The following is a 24,171-nucleotide window of genomic DNA, read 5'->3' on the forward strand; positions in this document are numbered from 1 at the left end:
CCGCCCCGTGCCTATACTCTAAAACAGAAGAAGCCAAAAGGGGGCCAAGGAAATCTGGCAGGTATGGCTATGCTCCTCGGTGTATCTATCATTCTCTTATTTGATACCGGTGCGTCGCACTCTTTCATATCAACACCTTGCATAGATACCTTAGACATCCCCACGAAACAAGTTGAACATAGAATTAGGGTATCTTCACCTATCGGAGGACTAATTAAAAATTAAAAGCTTCTGCTCAAACCTAGAGGTTTCTTTTAGAGGACATCAGTTATTAGTCAACAAATTGAGTATTATGCCCATGTCGGATATCGACATAATCCTTGGGTGAGTGCATGGATCACTCCTCGGACAACAATGTACTTGATCCCTGGAATTTTGCAGAGGCGCAGGCAGATGTCGATCATTGCGAATGGGTGAAAGCAATAGATTTAGAACTACAATCAATGGTAGACAAAGACGTCTATGATTTGTCTATCCTACCCGAAGGCTGTACTGCCATTGGGAGCAAGTGGATATACAAACGTAAACGTGGACCCAATGGACGAGTTAAAGTCTTCAAGGCAAGACTAGTGGCTAAGGGGTATACCCAAAAAGAAGACATCGATTACGATGAGACCTTCTCCCCAGTGGCCATGCTCAAATCGATCCGTATACTTTTGTCTATAGCAGCCTACATGGATTGGGAAGTATGGCAGATGGACGTTAAGACTGCGTTTTTAAACGGGAGTCTTGAGGAGACCATCTACATGGAACAACTCGAAGGCTATGTGGTAAAGGGCAAGGAACACATGGTTTGGAAGCTTAAGAAGGCCATTTATGGTCTCAAGCAAGCATCTAGATCATGGAACCAGTGTTTCGATCAAACAGTTCAAAAGTTTGGATTCGAAAAATGCCCTAATGAAAGCTGTGTGTATAAGAAGGTTGAAAAATGAAATGTTGTGTTCTTAGTTTTATATGTAGATGACATTCTTCTAATTGGAAACAATAAAAAGATGTTGTCATCAGTAAGAACTTGGTTGTCCATCCAGTTCGAGATGAAAGATATGGGTGATGCGAGACACATTCTCGGTATCAAGGTTCTTAGGAACCGAGCTAAGAGAATGTTGTGCTTATCCCAAGAATCTTACATCGATACAGTACTTAGACGCTTTAGCATGCAAGATGCCAAGAAAGGTTTCTTACCTTTTAGACATGACATCCATTTATCTCAAGAGATGTGTCCTAAGACAACATCTGAGATAGCAGAGATGAGAAGAATACCATATGCCTCGGCAGTTGGTAGTCTCATGTATGCTATGCTTTGTGCTAGACCTGATATTTGCTTTGCTGTTGGCATAGTAGCAAGATATCAATCAAATCCCGGCCAAGGACATTGGACTGCCGTAAAGAACATACTCAAGTACCTTAATCGGACTAAGGACTATGTTCTAGTTTACAATGCAGCCGAGCTCTGTCCTTTAGGATATACAGATTCAGATTGTCAAGCTGATGTAGATTCGAGAAAATCAACTTCCGGATATGTGTTTACCTTAGGAGGTGGAGCTGTAATTTGGAAGAGTGTAAAGCAGAAATGCATTGCAGACTCTACCATGGAAGCCGAGTATGTGGCCGCTTCGGAGGCTGCAAAAGAGGCTGTGTGGCTTCAGAACTTCCTTCTGGACTTAGGTGTGGTTGCGAATATGCCCAAGAGCATCACCATTTATTGTGATAATTCTGGTGCTGTGGCAAATTCGAAGGAACCACGGGCTCATAAGGCGAGCAAGCACATAGAGAGGAAGTATCATATCATTCGAGATATAGTGCAGAGAGGAGACATAAAAGTGGTCAAGATTGAGTCAGAAAACAACCTGGCAGATCCTTTCACGAAGGCATTAGCGGTGAAGCCATTTGAAAGCCATGTTGAAGGAATGGGAGTTCGACTAATTCAAGACCTCAATCCGCTTTCAGTATAAGTGGGAGAATTTGACGTTAGCACATTTTGTATACTCGAAAGTGTTTTGAGTATAAGTGGGAGATTGTTAGAGTTTGTATACTAGAAATCACGTTTCGAGTGATTGAATACTGTAAAACTCTTATTTTATTTTCCAATGAATAAAACAGATTATTTTTGTCATAATGTTGTTATGTTTTACATTTAATGGATGTTAATGCATGTTTAAATGTATAAGTTAACTTAACAAAGTCTAAGTCTTTGTTTTAGTAGACCGGTTGTGGGCGTCGTCCACTTTAAGGTAACACGGTCAGTTCTAAACAAAGAAAAAGATGAATTTCACAACCTAGATGGAATTTGACTATCCATCGAGAAAGGTTGCAATGTCAGTCCGCATATTTCTAAGCCTTACTGAAATAAGATGACATTGGTGTGGTATAGCACTGAACGGATCTAACAGCAAGACTTGTCCTTAGGCTATCTACTGAAAGGTGAGGTCTTGATAAATATTTGTTTCTTAATCAATGTAGGTTAGCATTGAGCATACGCTATTGATTATGCATTATTTTGACTTATCAAATGGTGCGGGTTTTTTCGTAACCCAATTATCCTGATATATTGGGTAGTGGTGATCAATATCTAGCGATGCTAGGATTGCTATTATATTGAATCGTGCGCGAGCTGAGTCTCGTTTGATAATGTCCTCAAGAGGAGCGCGAAACAAGGTTTTATTATTCAGAACCTAGCTAGTTGGAGTTTGATTACTCTATGAATAATAAATAAGCGTTTCATGCTAAGTCCACTCTTGGAATTAACAAGAAGTTAATTAATTAAGTCAATAGCAGACATTAATTAATTAATGGACATTTTAATCTTAAGCGCGAGAAATGAAAGATAAACGGAAACCCGGATTACTTGTAATTTCGGATTTGGATGGGGAGAGTTCAATATTACTTCTGCAGTGTGGCTGCTCGTAATATTCCAATTATAACTTATATTAAATTGTGGGTTCAATTTAATTAGTAAAAAGTGAATTGGATGAGCCCATATCCAAAACCTTCCATAGATCCCTGTCTGGGCCCAAAAGTAACTTAATATAAATAGGAGAATAAAGGAGACAGAAAGAACACAATTTCATTATTTGTAATTTTCGAAAATTTCAGCCTCCCCAGCTGTAAGAATTTTCGAATTCCACCCCTATTCCCAAAAGGATTTCTTCTGTCTTCTTTATTTAAATCCTAGTATTCTAGTAAGATCAGCCCACACTGATATTGGAGTACAGTTCGGGAACCAGAGAGAAGATTTGTGGTCTAGTATTCAAAGCATCACGTGGAGAAGGAGCTAGCCATCTTCAATTCTTTGGAGAATTAATTAGGTATTTTTCTGCTCCGTAGAAAAGCATGTTTTAGGTTTCAATATTCTTAAAGCATGATTAATTCAAGTTATGAGCATGATACATGTGATAATTACGCGAATAGATTTTGTCTAAATAATATGCTAAATAGATCTGATTATTATGTGATTTATTGGTGTGATTAATAATTGTAAAATTATGATAATCAAGTTCAACACCGCTTCCGCTGCCGGTTCTATCACACCGCACACCTTGGAAGCACCAAGATGTATCAAGACTTGAAGCAGAAGTTTTGGTGGGGTGGCATAAAAAGAAATATAGCTTCATTAGTGGAAAAATATTTGGCTTGCCAACAAGTCAAAGCTCTACATCGGCGACCGTACGGGAAATTGCAACCCTTAGAAATTCCTGAATGGAACACAACCATGGATTTCGTGACGAGCTTGCCAAAGACCAAACGGGGAAAACACTGCCACTTGGGTGATCGTGGATCGCCTCATTAAGAGTGTCCACTTCCTGCAAATTCTAATCACTTACGGGTCTGAAAAGTTGTCTCAACTTTTGTTCGAGAAATTGTGCACCTAAATGGTATCCCAACCTCAAGCACGTCAGATCGAGATGTGAAATTTACTTCAAAATTCTGGAGGAGCCTGCAAGCAGAATTTGGTACGAAGTTAAATTTCAGTACCGTATTCTACCCACGGTCTGATGGGCAATTGGAAAGGACGTTCCAAACGCTGGAAGATGTGCTCCGAGACGTGATACTTGACAAAGGAAGAAGTTGTGAGACAATTCTACCCTTGATAGAATTCGCCTACATCAACAGCTATCAGACGACCATTGATATGACACCCTACGAGGCGCTATACGGGAGGAAGTGCATATCACCGCTATACTGGGATGAGGTTGGTGAAAGAAAGATACTGGGCCCTGAAGTGATCGATGAGATGGTCGAAATTGTGCGACAGATTAAAGGAAGAATCAAGAAAGCACAAGACAGACAAAAGTCGTATGCAGATGCTCGACGGACTGACCTGCAGTTCAAGTTAGGAGACAAGGTCTTCTTGGAGGTGTCTCCTTTTAAAGGGGTAATACGTTTTGGGATAAAGGGAAAGCTTAGGCCTCGTTTCATTGGCCCAACGAAATCCTGGAGGAAATTGGACCTGTTACATATCGTTTGGCGCTGCCACCAAGTTTCAGAAATATGCACAACGTCTTCCATGTTTCGCAGCTACGGAAATATGTGTACGACCCGAAACATGTGATCCACCATGAAGAGATGATGTTAAATCCGAACTTGAGTTACGCGGAGAACCCGAAGCAATCTTAGACCGCGAAGGTGCAACAGCTAAGGACAAAATCTATCACTTCGATGAAGGTCTTGTGGAAGCATTATGGATACGAAGAAGTCACATGGGAGCAAGAAGACGAGATGAAAGAAAAATACCCGGAATTGTTTGAATAAACCCTTACAAATTTCAGGACGAAATTTTTGTAAGGGGGTAGGAATGTAACATCCCGCCTTTTAATTACCCTAAGACTTTTAGAAAATCGACCTATATATATATATAAGTTTTGCGCATAATTTCTTTTACTCCTTGTTATGATTAATCGTTGCGAAGTAATTTTTGAATAAGTAAATGAAAATTGTGTTATTACAATATTTAAGATTCTTAAAGTCCATGAAGACCGAGCTTCAAATAAAAGTTTGTACACGTTCTACATCGCGTTCAACATTAGAGTAAAAATAAAAATAAAAATACTCTTCATGCCCTCCGGATCTTGCTTAATAGTCACGCCTTGAACCCCGATACTTACACGAAAGGATAAGAAGCATGTTAAATCAAGACGAGACGATCGAAGAAATCATATCACATCAAGCACGCTTATCAAACGACGACTCACGTCTTTTTAAGCGACAAGATGTAATATTCTTGCCATTTATGGTATTAAGAGTGATTGATTTGCCAACTTACCCCTTTTAGCAAAAGTCATTATCTCTTGTGTAATAGTTTGCTTCCATGGGTTAGGGAATTGACCATGTTTTTCCATGTATCCTTTTCCACTATAAATACCACACCATCTCTACCCTTAATTCTTTTTTTCCACAAAATCCCTAAACAAAAATTTATCTCATGGTGAGGATGCAAGTAAGTGCTTGAAGAAGGAAGTCAAGTTTCTACACACTACCATGCTTCCATATTTTCCTCAAGGTATCCACCTCTAAACCATTTTGATTTCCTAAGCTTTGCATCACATTTACTATTCTTTTTCCATCACACCATGTTAGTAAAATTCTTCCAATGATTCTCATCTTTATCAACATCAATAGACTGACTTTTCTCACAATTTCACGCTCAATTTAGACTTTGAACGTAGGACTCTTAGTCAATACTATTGCAATACCCCTTTCATGACAATTAATCTAATGAATTAAAGCCATTACATGCTTCTCTTCTAAAGTTAACAAGGCATAAGACATTATAGACAAGAAGGTGTTAAGTTTGAAACCTCAAGATGAGAGTATAGCTTAGAATTAATAAAGCCGATGCCCCTGCCGGACGATGCCGCTGCTGCCTCTGCCGGGCAGCCGCTGCTGCAGTCACAAGGCAGCCACGCACACCTTGCTGCACTCTCGACAGCCACACGCACACAGCTGCTCCGTTTGGCAGCCGTACACGCCGACGCCGCTGCTGTCACACGGTGGCAGCCACCGCTGCTGCCCCTCAGCTTTCTTCTTCGCCACTTCCGCCACTGCCCAACGCCCGCAAGTCAACGGCGGCTGGTCTCGCGCACACCGGCGAGCCGACCGCACCCCGACACTAGTTTTTGACCATGAATGAAGGAGGAGATGAGTTTGTGTGTGTGTTAAGGTATGGAGTGGTTTGTGATAAAGAAACGTAATTGAAAATGGACGAGGCGGCAGAGATCGAGTGACGGGCGGACGCCGGCAACGGAGGCTCCTCTCCGGAGGCAGCCGAGCTCCGTCGGTCGAGAAACTGAGAGAGACCGGGAGAGAGAGGACGAAGAGGGAGGGAGACGCCCCAGCTGCCGGCATCCTCGCCGGTGACGCCGTGGCCGAACTTCGGCGGAGAGAGAGAGGGGGAGATTTAGTCAGAGAGAGAGAGTTAGATGTGGGAGAAAGGAGGCCCCCCCTTCCCTTTCTTTTTGATTGAAGTGGTAGGGTTTACTAATTATTTAGGATTTGGGCCTCCCCTTTGGGCCAATTAAATTTTGTAGAATAGTGTCTTATTTATTCTAATATGGGCCAAAAATTTAGAGGAAAGGGGATTTTGGGTCATAAGTGCGAAAATGAACCTTATCTCTTAATTTAGGGTTGATATTACTTGATTTGTTTGAAGCTTTTAAATAATTAATCTTATGATTAATTAATATCTTACCCTCTTTACTTAATTAATTTCTCGAAGATAGGAATGTACGAGCTCAATAATCTATCTCCCAAATAAATTACCAATTTCTTTTAAAGTCTTTATAAAATTTAGAGATCCATAAGATTAAAGGAGTAAAGTTATCTTAATCGAGCCTCGAACATAGGATGCATACTCCATGTAGGATCATTTCATGTCATGCACCTTATGTATGTTTTAAGACTAATTTGTAATCATTATACTCTTTCAAGAAGGGTGTATTCTCGGAGTTTGATTTCCAAGGCCAAGCTTTTGTAGCATTTTATTTGGAAGCTTTGAGGTGGGCTTTACTTTGTTTGATAAAATCGCACTTACTTTTTTTGAAATGTTATCGTGCCATAAATTGTTTGTTTTATGATGCCTATCTGTTTGGCGATGCCAAATGAATGAATGAAACGAATTCGGCTCCAATAGGACCAAGATCCTATTCGAGTTAGTGTACACAAAGGAATGGACTGTGAGTCATCGTAAGGGTTGGCCGGTCAATGTGATCATGGAAGGTGGCCACCTTCCCGACACACAATGAACCATCAGATATGGCGGATTGCTGGAATGAACTTAGCTTGATCAAGCGAACTTTATAAAAATGAACTTAGTAAGCTCGGGCCTTTTAAGAAAAACCCCCGTGTGTTACTGTGATGGCATGATAATAACTTTTTCTAATATATGTGTATCTTTCGGCAATGTGTTCACTGAGTACCCCGTACTCAGCCCTGCATGTATTTCTAAATGTGCAGGTTGAGCAAGTGATGAAATGGTGGCTGAGTGGAGTTGGTGGTCGTCTCATCTCTTTTGTAGGATTTTCGTGGCATGTGTCTTCATACATATGACCATGTGGTTACAACTCCTTCCGCTGTACATGATAGTAGTATTTTGCAATGTATGGGTCGTAAGAACAATGTCTAGTATCGAGTGACCTTTGATAAACATTCTTGATTTTATGATCCTTCGTTGTCTTGCGAACCTCTCTTATCTTATGAAAAAGTACTTGTGTGTCTTATTGTTAATTCTTTCGTCCACTTTCTATTCCCTCTTCTTAATTCCATCCCCTAGTCACGATATACCGAGCGATGCTATCCTTAGCAAGACGCGGTCGTGACATATAATTTCTTTTGGACTATAAATATATGACATTTGATATTTTTGTTGTCGATGATTCTTTTTATCTTTTTGGTAGTATATTTTAATGTATATTTATAGATTTTTTTCGACATTTATTTGTAGTTTATCTTTTTATAGTAGAGATTAGAAAGTGTTATAATTGAGATGTGCAATTTTTATATTTAAAATTTATTTGATTATATGAGTTTATATTGGTATACTAAATTGTTATTGAATACATTTGTGATTTTAGAATTTGCCATAATGTTGTTGTTTTGATTTCATAAACGTGAATTTACAATTTCGATTTAGTGCGGTGCGAATAATGAAAACAGTTCGGTTGTGCATCGCACGGGCGTGAGTGACACTAGTTTATTTAAGAGTACTACTCCCTCCGTCCTAGGAGGCTCATTTGAGTTTGACATGAGTTTTAAGAAATATATAAGAAAATTGGTGAAAAAAGATAATGGAATGTGAGTCCTACTTTTATATTAGTTTTATAATAGAATGTGAGTGAAAAAAGGTTAGTGGAATGTGGTACCTATTAACTTTTATAGAATATTTCAACCGAGACTCCTAAAGTGGGACATCTAAAAATGATATATAAATCGAGATTCCTAAAGTGGGATGGATGCAGTACTATTCCATACTTCTTATAAAACTCTAAAAACCAGTTATACACAATAGTGCACCTATAAATTTATGCAGAAATGTAATCTACATTAATATGTTCATGTACAATAATAGAACATTGATACATTAAACCCTCATATCAAGCTTATTATGAGAACCCTAAACGTTATAATGGGAGGCAATAAATACGAATCTATAGCGTATGTAACAATCGGTTTCAAGAAGATTAGTTGAGACCTGAGTTGAATTGAAGATGTAAATCCTGCAAATTTCGAAGAGATTTTTGCATAACATTTACCATTGTTTTAGTTGATGTGAGACAAATTTGTAGATTTACTAAGTTATTAATTGGTCTATTGTTGGGTTGATTCTGAATTTTCTTTAACCTGCAACTTGGGCCTAGAGTTTGGGCCTTTGAGCCATAGTACAACGATTTCAAATAATTGTTAGTTTGATGAACTTTATAGTAGTATATTATTTAGTTTGTAATTGAAATTATATACTTCTTTGGTCCCAACTAAATTAAAAAATTTTGGGCACTGAAATCAAGTATGTTGAAAAATAGAAAAATAAAATAAATAAAAGATAAGAAAAGCATAAAATAGGCGATAGAATAAAATAAGACTAATTGTATATTTTAATTTTTTTATATAAAAAAAAGAAATGACCTAATTTATTGTGAACATCTAGGAAACAAATACCAATTATTAGTTGGGACAATAATAAAAAAGAACCATAAAGATCAATCATAAAAAAGAAGTAGCATCAGTAGGATAAAGATCATCAAACCACCAAACCATAGAGAAAAAGCACACATTTCAATGCGTTGCATCTCTCAAAGCATGTCTATAAGTAATCATGCACCACTTACAATCTTCATGAAAATTACTTGTTCTATTCTTGTAATCCCGTCAAATTAGTCAATTTATTTGTGGTGTGAATAAGAAGGAAGTCATTTTATCTTTAAAAATAATATATTAATCCAAAAACATTTATTAAGGCATAATTTGTCGTATGAAAAAAAATTCTTTAACTTGACATAACATTTGAGGTAGAATTTATCTTACAGAATGAAAGACAGTCCATTTGTCAAGGCATAATTTATCTTATTATAAGTCTTTCTTCGACTTGACTTCTGCTATACTATAGCGATATTAACAGAAATAAAGTAGTAGTACTACTACATTATATATTTATATTCATATCCATATAGTGTATTTCAACCCAAACAAAGAAAGGAAACTTCTATATAAGACTCAAAATCTACTTCAGTTTTGACATAAAGTACGTCAAAATATAATTTCACACCTCTCTACACATTAAATATTTACAAGTTAATTACAAGCACATCAAACCGGTCAGTTCGAACTGATGCCGGTCCGGCTGGTCGAACCGGCCACATTAGCAACATGGAACTGTGACACATACTTATGGCCAGTGCCTTCTTGTCGAATAACCGGAGGTTCATTTAGAAATGCCCAGTTACTGCTTATCCACCTACAATTAGAGTAAAATAAATACTCCATCAAATTTATTGACATAAAAAATTCAGACAAAGTTGATTATAAAAATTAAAAGATACCAGCCATTCTTTTGTAATAGTTTCTCAAGACTTGTCTCGCTTTCCATCTCTGAGAGATTCTTTTCCGCTTCTTCACCATTTGCACATCTTTCAACAGCTTCTTCAAATATAATTTTCTGCGCATACATATATTAAACATATCCATGCACAATAAATAAATATTAGTATAAAAGGTGGTGCAAATTTTTAAAAGAATAAAATATACTCCACTTGTACAAAAGCATTTTCTTTTCGGCACGAGTGTTTAATTTATACGGGCACAAGATTGTATAAATAAAATACTAGAAAGAAAATAAAATAAATAGTGTAAATATATCATCTAATAATATTTGAAAAAATAAATACATAATTTATTTAAGGAGAAAATTAACCTGGGTTCGAGGTGAGAGGAGAGAGATATCTCTGAGGTGTTCCTCCTCTTTGAGTTTCTTGGATTTCCAAAAGGCATCAATTTCATCCTTGGTCAGTGATTTATTCCTTGTCAAATTAACTGTATAGGGAGGGGAAAAATGAATTAGTGATTTAAATTATGCAGGGCACAAAAAAAAAAAAAAAGAAATCAAGCAGGCATAATTAATCATCAATTTAACTAATAAAGACAAAAATTGTGCTAACCAGCTTTAGGGTCTTTGATAGAGCCCCAACCTGCCATAAGAGAACCCATAATTGAATGAAAGCTACGAAATTTGTAAACTTAGTTTTATTACAACTTTATTAAGAGTGATGCATTGTAAGCTTTATATATAGTTAAGAGATAGAATTGGTTTCGTAATGGTTGGCGGGCCATGGTTTTTGGTGTTGAGTGAAATGGTTGGTGGGCCACAATTTTTGGTTTGATCTTATCTTCATGTGACAGATAAATATTTTAATTCCATTTAGTGCGACTAACAATAGTATATATATTCATAGTAGATAAAACTTTGGACTTTGGCAGCCGGTTTTTTCTGCAAGGACATGTTAGAATTTTGTTGTTGCCCCTAGATTTGCTAAACCAGAACTTTGTTAGATTGGATATTTTTATTTGTATGTATATCTATTACTGCATCGGTCCATCAAAATTTATCTCATTTTTTCATTTTCGTCCGTCCCTCAAAATTTGTTCTATTTCATTTTTATTATATTTGATAGTGGACCTCGTATTCCACTAATTCATTCATATTCATATTTTATTATAAAATTAATATATAAAAATAGGATCCACAATCTACTAACTTTTTCAATTCATAATCTATTACATTTTTTAAAATATGTGCCGGATCAAAGACAAATTTTAGTGGACGGAGGTAGTAGAAAAACTGCATGCTTAGTTGTGGACGTCACTGCACATTGATAAGTTTTGGAGTATAAAATAGCAACTTTTTATAATGTGTACATTTCCCGCTTTTGACTCGGTAATGTTGTTGATTGACATTAATTAGAGTTGCTTTATAAGTTTATATTTCATCATATATAATTTACAACTGCTAGTTAATTGAAGATGAGATATTTAGAAGATGGAGACACGTATAATTTGAAGGGTAGTGATTTAGAGACATAAGGCCATCCGCAACGCTATCTCTTATCCGTCTCTTAACCGTCTCATCTCTTCACTATTCATGGGCCCCACTGTACTTTTCAGCTCATCTCTTAACTAAGAGACAGCACCTGCAACCCTCCATCTCTTAACCATCTCTTATCCATCTCTTAACTATTCATTCAATTTCATTTTTTATTTTTAATTCCAACAAATTCCATTAATAAAAAACACACTTCATTATAAATAAAATAAAATTACAATTTAAAATACATAAAAAAATAAAAAAGACATAATTAAAAAACTAGAAATTACAAATTGCACACTTAAACTCAAATAAAAAAAAATGGAGGCAAAGAAGCAGAAGAAGGAGTTCTCTAGTGACGATCATCTAATGGTTGCCAAATTTTGCCCAAATGTGCTCCATTAGATCCTCCTGGAGTTGGGCGTGGGCGGTAGAATCACGTGTCCTTGCCCGAATAGACAACCGCTCTTGCAAAGACGGATGCACTCCCGTTCGAGGCGGACTATTTGCGGTTGAGCTTCCCGGGGTTTCAGGGTCGAACCAATTTCCCGCCTCAGGTCCTTCGTCGGCGACAATCATGTTGTGCAAGATTATGCACGTATACATGATGTCGACCATATTCTCTATAAACCACTGTCGAGCCGGGGCTTTGATAATGTTCCATCGAGCTTGGAGAACCCCGAACGCTCTCTCCACATCCTTGCGAGCAGACTCTTGCTTCTGCGCAAAAAGAGACTGCTTTTTCGTCCGTAGGCCTGTTGAACGTCTTCACGAAGGTTGGCCACTTCGGATAGATGCTGTCGGCAAGATAGTACCCCATTTTATACTGGCGATTGTTAGCGACGAAGTTGATGGCCGGCGCTTTACCATTCAGAACTTCAGCGAAGAGGTCGGAGTTGTTGAGCACGTTGATGTCGTTGTTCGAGCCGGGGACCCCGAAATACGCATGCCAAATCCATAGCCGGTAGTCGGCGACGGCCTCGAGTATAACGGTGGGGTGGGTGCCTTTGTGGCCGCTCGTGTATGACCCCTTCAACGCCACAGGGCAATTCTTCCATTGCCAATGCATGCAATCGACACTCCCGAGCATCCCGGAGAATCCATGCACTTGTTCGTGAAGACGGAGCAGAAACTGACAATCTGCGGTGGTTGGCTTCTTCAGAAATTCGGCGGTGAAGGATGCCCGGACGCCTTTGCAGAAGTTCAACAAACAAAGTCGCCCAGTGGATTCTCCGACGTGCAGGTATTCGTCGAACGCATCCGCCGTTTGTCCAGTAGCAAGCTGACGGATCGCCGCAGTACATTTCTGGAGCGTCGTGTGGCTAGGACGGCCAACAGCGTCGAACCCTTCTCTGAAGAACTCTTCCCGTGCCGCCAATGTGTTCGCCATATGCAAAAATAGCGGGCGTGACATACGGAAACGGCGACGGAAGTAGATATCTCCCCACACCGGGTTCGGACTGAAGTAATCACGTTCCAACCTTGCGGCGGCTTCCTCCTCCCTACGTCGATCTGCTTCTAGCGATTCTTCCATTATTCGACGCATTTGCTCAAATGGATACATAATTGATTAAATTTGGGAGAAGAAAAAAATAAAGGAATGATTTTATAGAAGTGATTGGAGAGGAAAGAAAGAGAGATGAGAGAATAAATGTGTGTTTGTGTGTAAAATGGAGAATGGAGAAGAGTATATATAGAATATAAAAAAAAAAAAAAATTAAAAATATTACCGTTCAACGGTAATATTACCGTTTTTTATTTATTTTTTATTTTTTATTTTTGAAAAATCTGATTTTTTTTTAAAAAAAAAATTGAATTATGACGTCATAAATCCGACGCCCACTCGCGGGTCGGCGAGTGGGCGTCACGCCACCAGCCCGCGCGCGCCACGTGGTGTCGGGCGCGTGTCTCGCGACCTCGAGACTTGCCTCGCCGGGACGCGTCGGGCGTCGAGACATCTCGTCTCGTCGAGACGAGACGGGAGCCGCAACGCTGTCTCGATGCCGTCTCGTCTCGTCGAGACGAGATCGAGTCCGCAACGAGGCAGCGTTGCGGATGCTCTAATGTCTCCAAGCTACTATAAGAGTATTATGTCACTTTGCCATAATCCAAATTATTATATGAACTAATATACCCTTATTTTGAATTAAATAAATGAATATATATCAATTAATATAAAAGGAAAGATAATCATATCAAATTAATATCTTTTACCTAAATATAAAAGCCAAACTCATATCAAATTACAATCTTTTACTTTAAATATATCCAATCACAAATAAAGATATTCTTTACATTAAAATAATATTATATTATTAATTTTGTTTAAAAAGAGCGTCTTCTTCTTCCTTCAAACAAGCAGCCATTTTTATCTCTGTAATTTCACCTCTGCAATTTTTTGATTCCAAAGTTCAGCCCCTTCTACCATAATTCTGATGATTTACTCTTCAATAATATCAACTTGGGAAGGGCTAAAGAGTGTTTGCGATTTTTTTTCAAAAAATTGAAGTAGGAAAAAACACAAAAAAAAAGTTTTTGGGAGGAGCTTAAGCCCTTCCTTCCTCCTTACTGTGCCCGCCACTGAGTTCAGACTACTATTCCATGTCTCCATTGAAATCCGAATTCAAAAGATGCAAAATATGGTAAAGATGGAAAAAAGAAAAGAATGAAATCTGCAGCATCAATTTTGTAAAGAGAAATGGTAGAGATGAGAGAGAAATAATGAAGTTAGAGTATGAAAAAAAAGGTGGGCGACGGAATGTGGAGGAGGGAGAAATCACAATCCCAATATTTGCTTAAATCAAGCCTTCCATAAATATACTTACAATTTTTATAAATAATTAATTCTTAAATATAAATAAATATTTTATATGCATAAGAGTATTATGGTATATGTATAAAATATAAATTTAAATAAAAATATAAAATGACTATTTTAACCTCATTATGACACTATGGCTTGGAGACATTACGTCTCTACGACATTTTTCTAATCTGAATCAATTTACAACTAATAACGTATGGAATAAGTGACGGTGGACTTCAATTTTTTATGTAGGAAACATTAATACAACATGATGGAAGAGAAATTAAAATACCCACTTTCCGTTATATACATATAATATCCATCCACTTCGAAAATAACATTTTATAATGATCGAAATTACCTAAACGACTTCCATTGTCATTTGTTACAGTTGTCTTAACACATCTCTAACACAGATTGGATAATGTGTAGTACAATTTTCAAAAGTTCTCTTACATGTTACATAAAAAAGTTAAGGTTATTTTCTGAGTTAAATAGCCCGAATCCACCCATGAACCTCCTATTTATTGCACTATACCAAAAAATTACTAATATCCTAATAAATCCAGCGAGATTACCCAATTAATTAATTATTGAAGCCACCTCCAACAACAAGTCTAAACTCTAAACTACATTTAGAAGGACGTATGCCAAAATCCAAGTCTAATTATTGTAACCCTTGCTTCGAATGATCACTAGTATAATAATATCACCAAGGCAATTGCAATAACTTTTTTGCAATTCCTAATTTATTAATCCAATCAATAAGCGTCTATATTTTGGTCACTTTGACGTCCATACACTTATGAACTAGGCCTTGTGGATTATAGAAAATGCATTGACGTAGAACTCTTGATTGAAGAAGCTAGGTGCATTAAACAATTATGATGGACAACAAGTTTAATTCAAAAGCAAGACTTATAAAATTATGATGATAATTTTTAAATTTGATAATCAATATTAAATTTCCAAAAAATTATTGAGCGCCACCTACCTGGATATAAAATAGGGACCACATATATTGTGCGCCGCCTACAAAGCAATAAAAGCGGTGTCTGTAACTAGTATAGTTAAATAAATAAACATGAATCTAATTATATACTTATCACATTGAAAAAATAATTAATTTTTCATAGATAAAATCAAATTCCTATCCTCTGATTAAATATGGATAATAGTATTATACGAGTATTAATTACTATAAATTAATACTGTATAAATTAAATTCATGAATTTAATTAATAAATAAATTAAATATAATCATAATTTAGTAAGCTACTTATTAATAAATTATTTGATATAATACGGAATTTATATTTAAAATTAATTTCAAAATTAATTATATACGTACTGATTATTTGTATAAAAGCACTTGGTTAAAATTCGCAACCCAATAGAGAAGAAAATGGCCCGTTCTTTGAATTTAACACTTTAACTGCTCCTTTATATTAGTGGGCTAATTAAAACATAAAGCAGCCCAGTTGCTTCCTTCAAATTTTCAATGCTAGGTCTATTAAAATCAATTTGAAGAATCTTCGTAAATTGATTTGAATTTTTCAATATTTCGAAAGATTTTTAAGATGAAATCAAATTACAGTCTTGAAACTCTTGTCGATTTTTTTTTCGTAATCTATTTTAATTTTCTTTTCCAAAATTGTTTCTAAATTCTAAAATCAATCCATATATAATTAATTAGTACTCTACACTCTACAGTGGCTTTCACAACTATTAATATCCATTTTGATCTGATGCAGATTCTGTAATAGTTTTACAGAAAAAAAGCCACTATAATATGATGCAGATTCTATAATAGTTTTATAGAGAAAAAGCTAGAAATCTATGCAAAACTTTTACATATTTAGTATCAAGAGAATTGAGTTGTCTATCTTTGTAATTTTCGACGATAAAGTAGTATAGTATATATATAGTCAAATGCTACATGAGTCTTAACTAACAAACTTATTTTTTCTCTTAGTATAATTTAATTATAAGATATTGACACCTAATATCATGGAACTTTAAAAAAGTTGGTTTTTTCCACGAACTTTACCATGTGTATGTTATTTTCCACCAATGCAAAAACTAAGACAAATAATTTTATTTTACGAATTTTTTTTTCCGTAATTTCTCGACAACAATTTCGAGAGTTTCAAGTTTTTCAATCTTTGAATATAATTTTTCTTGAAGCACACCCTTCAAAATTGTTCTTCGATCCATTAGTATAGCCGCAATATTTTCATTGGTGAGAAATAACACTCATGATAAAGTTCTATGATATTAGGTGTCAACTTCAAAGTTTGTGGAAAAAACCCAACTTTTTTAAAGTTAAGTGCCAATATCCCTTTAATTAGTAGAAGTGGAGATAGGTTAAAACTCGTCAATTTCGTCACAAATTACTTAGAAGTGGAGATTAGGTTAAAATTGAAGCTTGGAAATAGAATCCCAAAACTGGCATACACATTGTTATATGTTTAGTCCCAAAATCATGATCTAAGTAGGGTACTTAGATTCACAATTTTGAGGATCTAACTGGTGGATCCATTTTTTTCAATAATTAAGAAGTGGAATAATTTCGATTTAAAGCAACGCTGACGAAGAGAAGATTTTGTACGATAGGGTATCAATATATTCTAACAAAATGGAATTACTGTAGGTGAAATTATTGCCCAATTGGACAAATGAAACAAGACTTATCCAGCCGTTATCAAATATAGGAAATTAATAGTTGACGTTTTTACTCTAGGTGAAAGTTGTCAAATTCGTTGTAGTATATTAATTTGACAATCGTGTCAAGTCAATTCATCATGTTATAATATCGTGTCAAAAATTATCAGTCCTAGATTTGACCATCATTGTCCAATATTGATATTAAATATTTTTTGCACAGCGCTATTCATAAATTTATCAGTCTTCAATACAAGTTAAGATTAAAGTCCAAATTTAGTCATTTATATTTACTCTAAAAAACTTTTAGGTCATTTACATTAAGTTTGTTACCTTTTGGTCCCAAATAATAATATTTTTGTCCAAAGTTAATCCCTTGCGTTAAACTTAACTGTCAAAGGTGATTCGACCAAATTAGTGACTTAATGATGAATCTAATTAATCAGATTAACCTAATTTAAAATTTATAAATATTTTTTTTACCTATAATAAAATATAATTATTGAATATTTTATAAATTTTTATTTTATTTTATTGTAGGTAAAAAAATATTTTATAAATTTTAATATTACTTATTAAATTTTTGATTATTTTATAAATTTTAATTCAATTTTATTTTTATTATAAGTAAAAAATATTTTATAAATTTTAATATTTTTATTTTATGTATTAAAATATTTTATGAATATTAATATATTTTGATATAGGTAAGAAAATATTTTATAAATTTTAATATTGGTTTAGGTAGTTTAATTGGTTAATTAAATTTACAATTCAGTTAATAATTTGATCAAATCACATATAACGGTTCAGTTTAATGGAAAATGTTAATTTTGGACAAAAACATATTGTTTTGGACCAAAATATAACAAACTTAATATATAGGACCAAATAATTTTTATGAGCAAATCTAAAGGAAAAACTTAATTATACTACTAATTCACCACACTGTATACATACTGATTTCTAAACCTTGTATTGTTTTATGTTTGTGGTCTCTAAAAAACTAAAAAAGTGTAGTACTCCGTATTATGAGAAGTACAAACATAAGAGTTTGTGGCACAAAACAAATCTGTTGAAGCAACGGATATATTTTTTTGTTGCCATTAACATATTTTGGACTAATTATTAGAAATGAGACACTCATCTCTTAAAAGGCCTTATAAGGGGAGGGTTATCCATACTTATATAGAACCTTTTAAAAGGCCTTATAAGAAGAGGGTTATCCATACTTATATAGAAGAGATAGGATCATCACCAAGCCTATGTGAGACAAGATATTAGAATTTTAACACGCCCCCTCACGTGTGGCCCGGAATGACACATCGAACTTCCATCACGTGGGTAGACAAGAGAAGAGATAAAGAAAAAATAAACTCCATCATCGACTTGGGCCCGCTCTGATACCATATCAGAAATGAGCCACTCACCCCTTAAAAGACCTTATAAGAGGTGAGTGGCTCATTTCTAATATGGTGTCAGAGCGGGCCCAAGTCGATTATGGTTATCTCTTTATCTCTTATCTACCTCATGAGTGGAAGACCGATGTCCTTTCCGGCCCACATCGATGATGGTTCTCTACTCTTTTGCATTGCCTATCCACGTGATGGAAGACCGATGTCATTTCCGGCCCTAACGTGAGGGGGGGAGGGTGTTAAACTCTCTAAAATTCTGTCCCACGTCGACTTGGTAAAGATCCAATCTAATCTATAGAAGTGTGGATAACCATCCCCCTTATAAGGCCTTTGAAGAGGTGAGTGGCCCATTCTCGATACTAGCAACTGATAGATTCGCAAATTATCATTTTAAGATACGTTTATGTATCGAAATACCTTTAATAGAAAAAGTTTTGAAGTCCAATTTTGGCTATAATTGAGAATTGGACAAACACTGGTAGCTTATTAATTTATTATTGCGAAGATTAATAAACTACTAGTCCTACTACTATTTAGATTAATCAGTCTTCCTCATTCTACTCTATGAACTCGAATTCTCAAAACCTCTTCTTATATGTAGAAATGTAAAGCTGCATGCTGAGATATCAACCATATACTACTAGTGAAGAAGAATCAACCGAAAATTTGAATAATATTACTGAGAAATTTGAAGAATATATTTTAGTTAATGACTAATGAGAGATGATATTTTGGCGCATCAAAGTAGCAAGTAGGGGTCTGAGATTCGAGGATCTAATCCTACACCACCACCTTTAAATTAATTTGGTTAGAAATCCCAACTTGCTCAATCACCATTTCATAAAAGACAAGAAAATGACTTTTCAAGAATTCATCCAAAATAATGATCGCTTCACCACTTTCAGTACTAACCCTTGGAGCATGGAAATTGCATATGCTACAACCATGGCAATAAAATGATTAATTAATTGCAGATCATTTTGGATCAGAAATTATGAATAAATTAATTGTGATATGTTCAAAGTAGAGAACCGAGCCATACATTTACCAACTCCAAGAGTGTATATCTTCATAATTGAAGGTTTGATTTAGTAGTGTTTGTGAGATATTTGGGCCACAAAAGAAAGACACAAAGGCGTAATTTAAATAATCATGGCCTTGACTATATATTTTACTACAAAAATTTCAATAATTGAAGCATCAATGATCGATGTTGAGTTATTGCAATTTGCAGTTGATAATAGTTTACCCTCCAAAATATTCTAATCGTTTGGCATTGCATGATTAAAAACGTTTTTGGCTTCCCCAAAAGAAGTAAGACTAATTCTAAAAAGTTAAGTACCTAGAAATGGTGAAACATACAAGTATTCCAACAAAAGCACAAGCAATCTTTAGGGTCTTGCCATATGCCTAATTTGGTACGTACCCAAAGAGATGTTTTGCCGCACACACACACTTGGTAGCTAATAATAATACTAATAATAATAAGTCCACTTGCTTATCGTCATCACCTTTTGTTGTGTATATAAATACGTGGTGGTGTAACCAAATATTTCACAAACAAAAACACACACACACGCACACACACAAACACATATCTCTTTGTCATAAACTGCAAGGATGGCATCTTCGCCTTCGTGGACACGGAAGCAGAACGAGCAATTCGAGAACGCTCTGGCCAAGTACTACAAGGACACACCCGACCGCTGGCACAACATTGCCAAAGCCGTCACCGGAAAATCAGCAGATGAAGTCAGGCGCCACTACGAAGCCCTTGAGAAGGACATCAACAAGATCGAAAACGATCAAGTCCCCATCCCTAACTACAACGACCACAGGTACCTACATTTTCCTTTTCAATTTACATCATAATTAATCTCAACTTTCAATTTCCTTAAAATGTTACTATAGTAATTCAAAACAAAATTAAGAAGACTTATAAAGTTGAGGTCATGAATTACTATATTTATTCAATACTTCATAAAGATTAAACATTATTCTGAAATAGTAGTACAATAATGCAAGAGAGGTCATAAACATTGTTGCAATATTCTATATTGCTTTGATATAATCAATCCGTATTATTAGGGAGCAAGGATATGTTTATATAATATAACTTGGTTTAATTTAGATCTTGGCACATGCTTTGCAGCTATAATTAATTAAATTAGGTGCCATTCTCATAATCGAAAACTGGTATTATTTGTGTTAACCATGCCAATTAAGGAAAGCCACGTGATGCGACATTATTATTAACCGACCCTAAGCGCCGAAACCTAGGCATAAGACAAACTTGTCTACCATTCATCCAAAAAGGGAAAATTAATCATGATTATTGCATGTAAATCTGCTTTTATTTAATCCATCCAAATCATACAATACATCATTTTTTATTAAACTAATTATGTCTTAACGTATGTACAGGTTTCTCAAGAATCTCAAATTACAGTGATGTTATCAAATTATCTTCAGAGTACATTATGAAAATTAAACAACATTTGAAGTTGCTGAGACTTATGTGATATATAGATATATCTCCATTGCCTCGTGGCTAAACTATTGTTGTATTATCGTGCATGCATGTCAATTGTTCAATATTATTAATGGAAGTCTATTATTAGATGATTGAGCCTTTTTTAATTACTATTATTATTACAAAGGTACTTTTTATTTCAAGTTGAGATTCCTTTTCCGCTAACATATCATTGGCATGCATTGCAATATATAATACGGAGTAGTAACTTTATTCGCCCTCTAAAATAGTGCACATTAGAACGTGACACGGTTTTAAAATTTTGACAAAAATAACAAAGAAATAAGTATATATGCCCTAGTTTGTGGGACATACCAAAATACGGAGTAGTGAATTGTGTTTATTGGAGAAATTAATCCACTAAAAAAAACCGTTAAGGACATTTTTTAATACAATTAAGGACGATTATTTGTATTTCAAAATACATCACTAACGCCTCAAAAATTGTCCTTATTGTTAGTATCCCAATTAAAATTAGATGACGCACATGGAAGCGTCCTAAAAAACAAAAGATTAAGTTAATTTGTCCTAAATTTAGGCCGCTTTCTTTTGCGTCCAAAATTGTTGTTACTGGAAGTAATATTTCTCACATTTCACTTTTTTCTAATTTTGGTAATGGACATTATATTCTACTAACTCAATGCACTCACATTTTATTATAAAAATAATACTACCTCCGTTTTTTAAAAATAAGGAGATTTGAAACGGCACGAGTTTTAATGCACAATTTGGTAAAGTAAGAGAGAGGGGGAGAAAAATTGGTAAAGTAAGAGAGAGAGAAGGTAAAGTAAGAGAGAGGGAGAGAAAAATTGATAAAATAAGAGAGAGGAGAGAAAAAAATAATGAAATTAATGTTAGTGGATGATGGGGTCCACTTTATTAAGGGTGTAAAAATTTTCTAAAATGGAAAGTTTGAAAGTTGCTATTTTTAAGGAACGGACTAATAAGGAAAGAGTAGCTATTTTTAAAAATCGGAGGTAGTATATAAAGTAGGACTCACATTATACTAACGTTTTTCAACTCTTTTTCAATTATATTTCTTACAATCTGTGATCGGTCAAACAGTCAAAGTGTGACAAAATTTTTGAGATGCGGGAGTAAGTCTATTGTAGTGTGATTTATATCATTCAAACCTATAACTTCTTCTAAGGGCAGTACTGATTAGGGAAATTACGCAAATATGACGATATCTCGATGTTAGAGATGACTTAATAAATTTCCTAACTCATATTTGCTTTCCAACTCATAAGTACGTACTGCCGACTGACAAAGCATAAGACACTTATAAGTTTTAGTAAAGCGCTTAATGTTGTAGTTTAGGGGTTTCGCTTTGTTTTTTATGCTTAGTTTTATCAAAACCCGTTTATGTTTGGAAGGTGACGTCCACTACATATGGTCTATGTTACTATGTTTGATGTGGTCCATATTTTTCTCATGGGCAGAGGCACTTTGAGTTTAATATATAAACTTATCATTTTCCGTTGGAATGCGACCATTAATCTTTGGTGATTAGAAATGATGGATAATGCTCTATGTATGCTGCTTGTTTGTTTAATTTTTTTTTATATTGGATTAAGAGAAAGCTAGATTTGTCATTTTTTTTATCTAAATTATATTTTTAAATGGGACGGGTCAAACTAAGATGGAAAGGTGAGCATCTTGAATGAGACAAAGAGAGTAATATCTAAGAAAATACGAGAAACATACGACTATAAAATAATAATTGAGATACGAGAGATATGCTTGTATCAGCCACGTATTTTTAATGTAAAATTAGTAAAGTAAGAGAGAAATAGATATTAGGAAGATGTCTAAATATGAGTGAGAAAAAGTGGTGGATCATGTTATTAAAAATGTAAGACAGATTTGTTCGTTGTATAGACGACTATTGATTAGGAATAAATGAGGTATATAGAAAAGATCATATAATATGGGAATTCACCGGCAATTAGCCAACAAATAATTATATGCCCAGAATTTGTGACAGACAACCAACCCGTGGAGTGATATGATGCCAAGCTAATGTCAAATCTGGTGAGCATATTTTTGTCTGCATAAAATTTGTGCATACACATCAGAGTCTATCTCCTTATCTTTTGGAACATTTCATCTCCAACTTCCCCCTAAAAGGGCCCAAAACTTTTCATTGGTGATTCACATATTTTTTGATATGTCTCTCTCAAATACAACTATTATTAATCCTAGATTCTTACCTCAAGCTTTTCATGATTGGACCGATATATTATTAGTGGTTACGAATTTTACTATTTCCATAGAAGTCTTCGACGTCATTGTCTATTGTCTATTTACTAGCTAGTACCTCTTTTTTTTTTTTTTTTTTAAAAAAAAAAGAGATTCAGTTTCTTCATTTTTATAATTTGTAATTTGAAGGATCTTATATATTGGAGTGGGTTTTATTCAGAGATTTGCATCGTCAGAAACAAGAAATAAAAGGTTTACTAAAAAACTACATCGATCGAGAATCCCTCTCTCATTTTCTCAAAAACTTTAATTTACGTGATTTGTCCATTTTTGTCAAATTAAGTTAATCTTTTGTTTTAAGATGCTTTCATTTGCGTCCTTTAATTTTAGTATTGGTGGTATATTTAGAAATACAGATTAGCGCCCTTAATTGTATTAAAAATATCCTTAATGTTTTTTTTAATGATGCAACTATAGATAAGTATGCTAAATTAGCAAGATATTAGACACGTATACCTAAATAGAACTTGGCTTTTGTGATAGAAGAAAAGGTTAATTAGCACAAAAAATATAAAAAACCTTTTAGTGATACTTTCACTCAGAGACAACATGGAAAAAAATGATAAGGATTCTAAGATATCAAATGGCTGCACGTTTTTGATTCAGATTCCTGCAGCATTATGAATATTAATTATCCAATAAAACGGGCCCCTACTCCCTAGTCAACTGACATAACCACTATTTGCGAGCATAGTTTATTCTTTTTTTATACATTTTGTGTAAACAATTTAAATATTTTGTCTAAATTGTTATTGATATTATTAATTTCATTTCATAAAATAATTTAAATTATATAAACTGATATAGAAATTTTTTTTATTATTATTTGAAGTTGAGGGAAAAAAATAAATTGAGCTTTAAATTTTAAACATACTACTCCCTCCGTCCCGCTTAAGATGACACGTTTTCCTTTTTAGTTTGTCCC

General features: G+C 34.8%; 2 protein-coding genes and 2 long non-coding RNA genes across 4 annotated transcripts; 2 read left to right on the plus strand and 2 right to left on the minus strand.

Moving 5' to 3' along the window:
- Nucleotides 1-4,921: 4,921 nt before the first annotated feature.
- Nucleotides 4,922-6,433, minus strand: LOC148933980 (uncharacterized). Its single transcript, XR_016134377.1, has 2 exons — nucleotides 5,796-6,433; nucleotides 4,922-5,097 (listed from the first exon to the last, which is right to left on the minus strand). It is a non-coding gene; the product is annotated as an uncharacterized LOC148933980 (long non-coding RNA).
- Nucleotides 5,380-7,735, plus strand: LOC125223906 (uncharacterized). The gene is made up of 3 exons (XR_016134376.1): nucleotides 5,380-5,497; nucleotides 6,928-6,992; nucleotides 7,450-7,735. It is a non-coding gene; the product is annotated as an uncharacterized LOC125223906 (long non-coding RNA).
- Nucleotides 7,736-9,600: 1,865 nt separating this feature from the next.
- LOC148933981 (DNA polymerase epsilon catalytic subunit A) lies at nucleotides 9,601-10,793 on the minus strand. Its single transcript, XM_089061750.1, has 4 exons — nucleotides 10,644-10,793; nucleotides 10,400-10,518; nucleotides 10,029-10,144; nucleotides 9,601-9,943 (listed from the first exon to the last, which is right to left on the minus strand). The coding sequence occupies exons 1-4, from the start codon at nucleotides 10,690-10,692 to the stop codon at nucleotides 9,805-9,807; spliced, it is 423 nt and encodes a 140-aa protein (XP_088917876.1). The 5' UTR covers nucleotides 10,693-10,793; the 3' UTR covers nucleotides 9,601-9,804.
- A 9,226-nt stretch (nucleotides 10,794-20,019) lies between these two features.
- On the plus strand, nucleotides 20,020-21,073 carry LOC148933982 (protein RADIALIS-like 3). Its single transcript, XM_089063137.1, has 2 exons — nucleotides 20,020-20,289; nucleotides 20,876-21,073. Exons 1-2 carry the CDS (start codon nucleotides 20,072-20,074, stop codon nucleotides 20,901-20,903), a joined length of 246 nt encoding a protein of 81 aa, XP_088919263.1. The 5' UTR covers nucleotides 20,020-20,071; the 3' UTR covers nucleotides 20,904-21,073.
- The last annotated feature ends 3,098 nt before the right edge of the window (nucleotides 21,074-24,171 follow it).

This window comes from Salvia hispanica, chromosome 1 (assembly GCF_029641045.1).
Source record: "Salvia hispanica isolate PSC_SH4W2 chromosome 1, Shi_PSC_v1, whole genome shotgun sequence".
Lineage (NCBI taxonomy): Eukaryota > Viridiplantae > Streptophyta > Magnoliopsida > Lamiales > Lamiaceae > Salvia > Salvia hispanica.

Bases quoted from the DNA above. Each gene is read 5' to 3' on its own strand.
- LOC148933982 (XM_089063137.1), top strand. From the start codon at position 20,072: ATGGCATCTTCGCCTTCGTGGACACGGAAGCAGAACGAGCAATTCGAG. The intron at 20,290-20,875 runs GTACCTACATTT...ACGTATGTACAG, and splicing joins CCTAACTACAACGACCACAG to GTTTCTCAAGAATCTCAAAT.
- LOC148933981 (XM_089061750.1), bottom strand. From the start codon at position 10,692: ATGGGTTCTCTTATGGCAGGTTGGGGCTCTATCAAAGACCCTAAAGCT. The intron at 10,145-10,399 runs GTTAATTTTCTC...ATGTATGCGCAG, and splicing joins TCCTCTCACCTCGAACCCAG to AAAATTATATTTGAAGAAGC. The intron at 9,944-10,028 runs GTATCTTTTAAT...CTCTAATTGTAG, and splicing joins CTATTACAAAAGAATGGCTG to GTGGATAAGCAGTAACTGGG.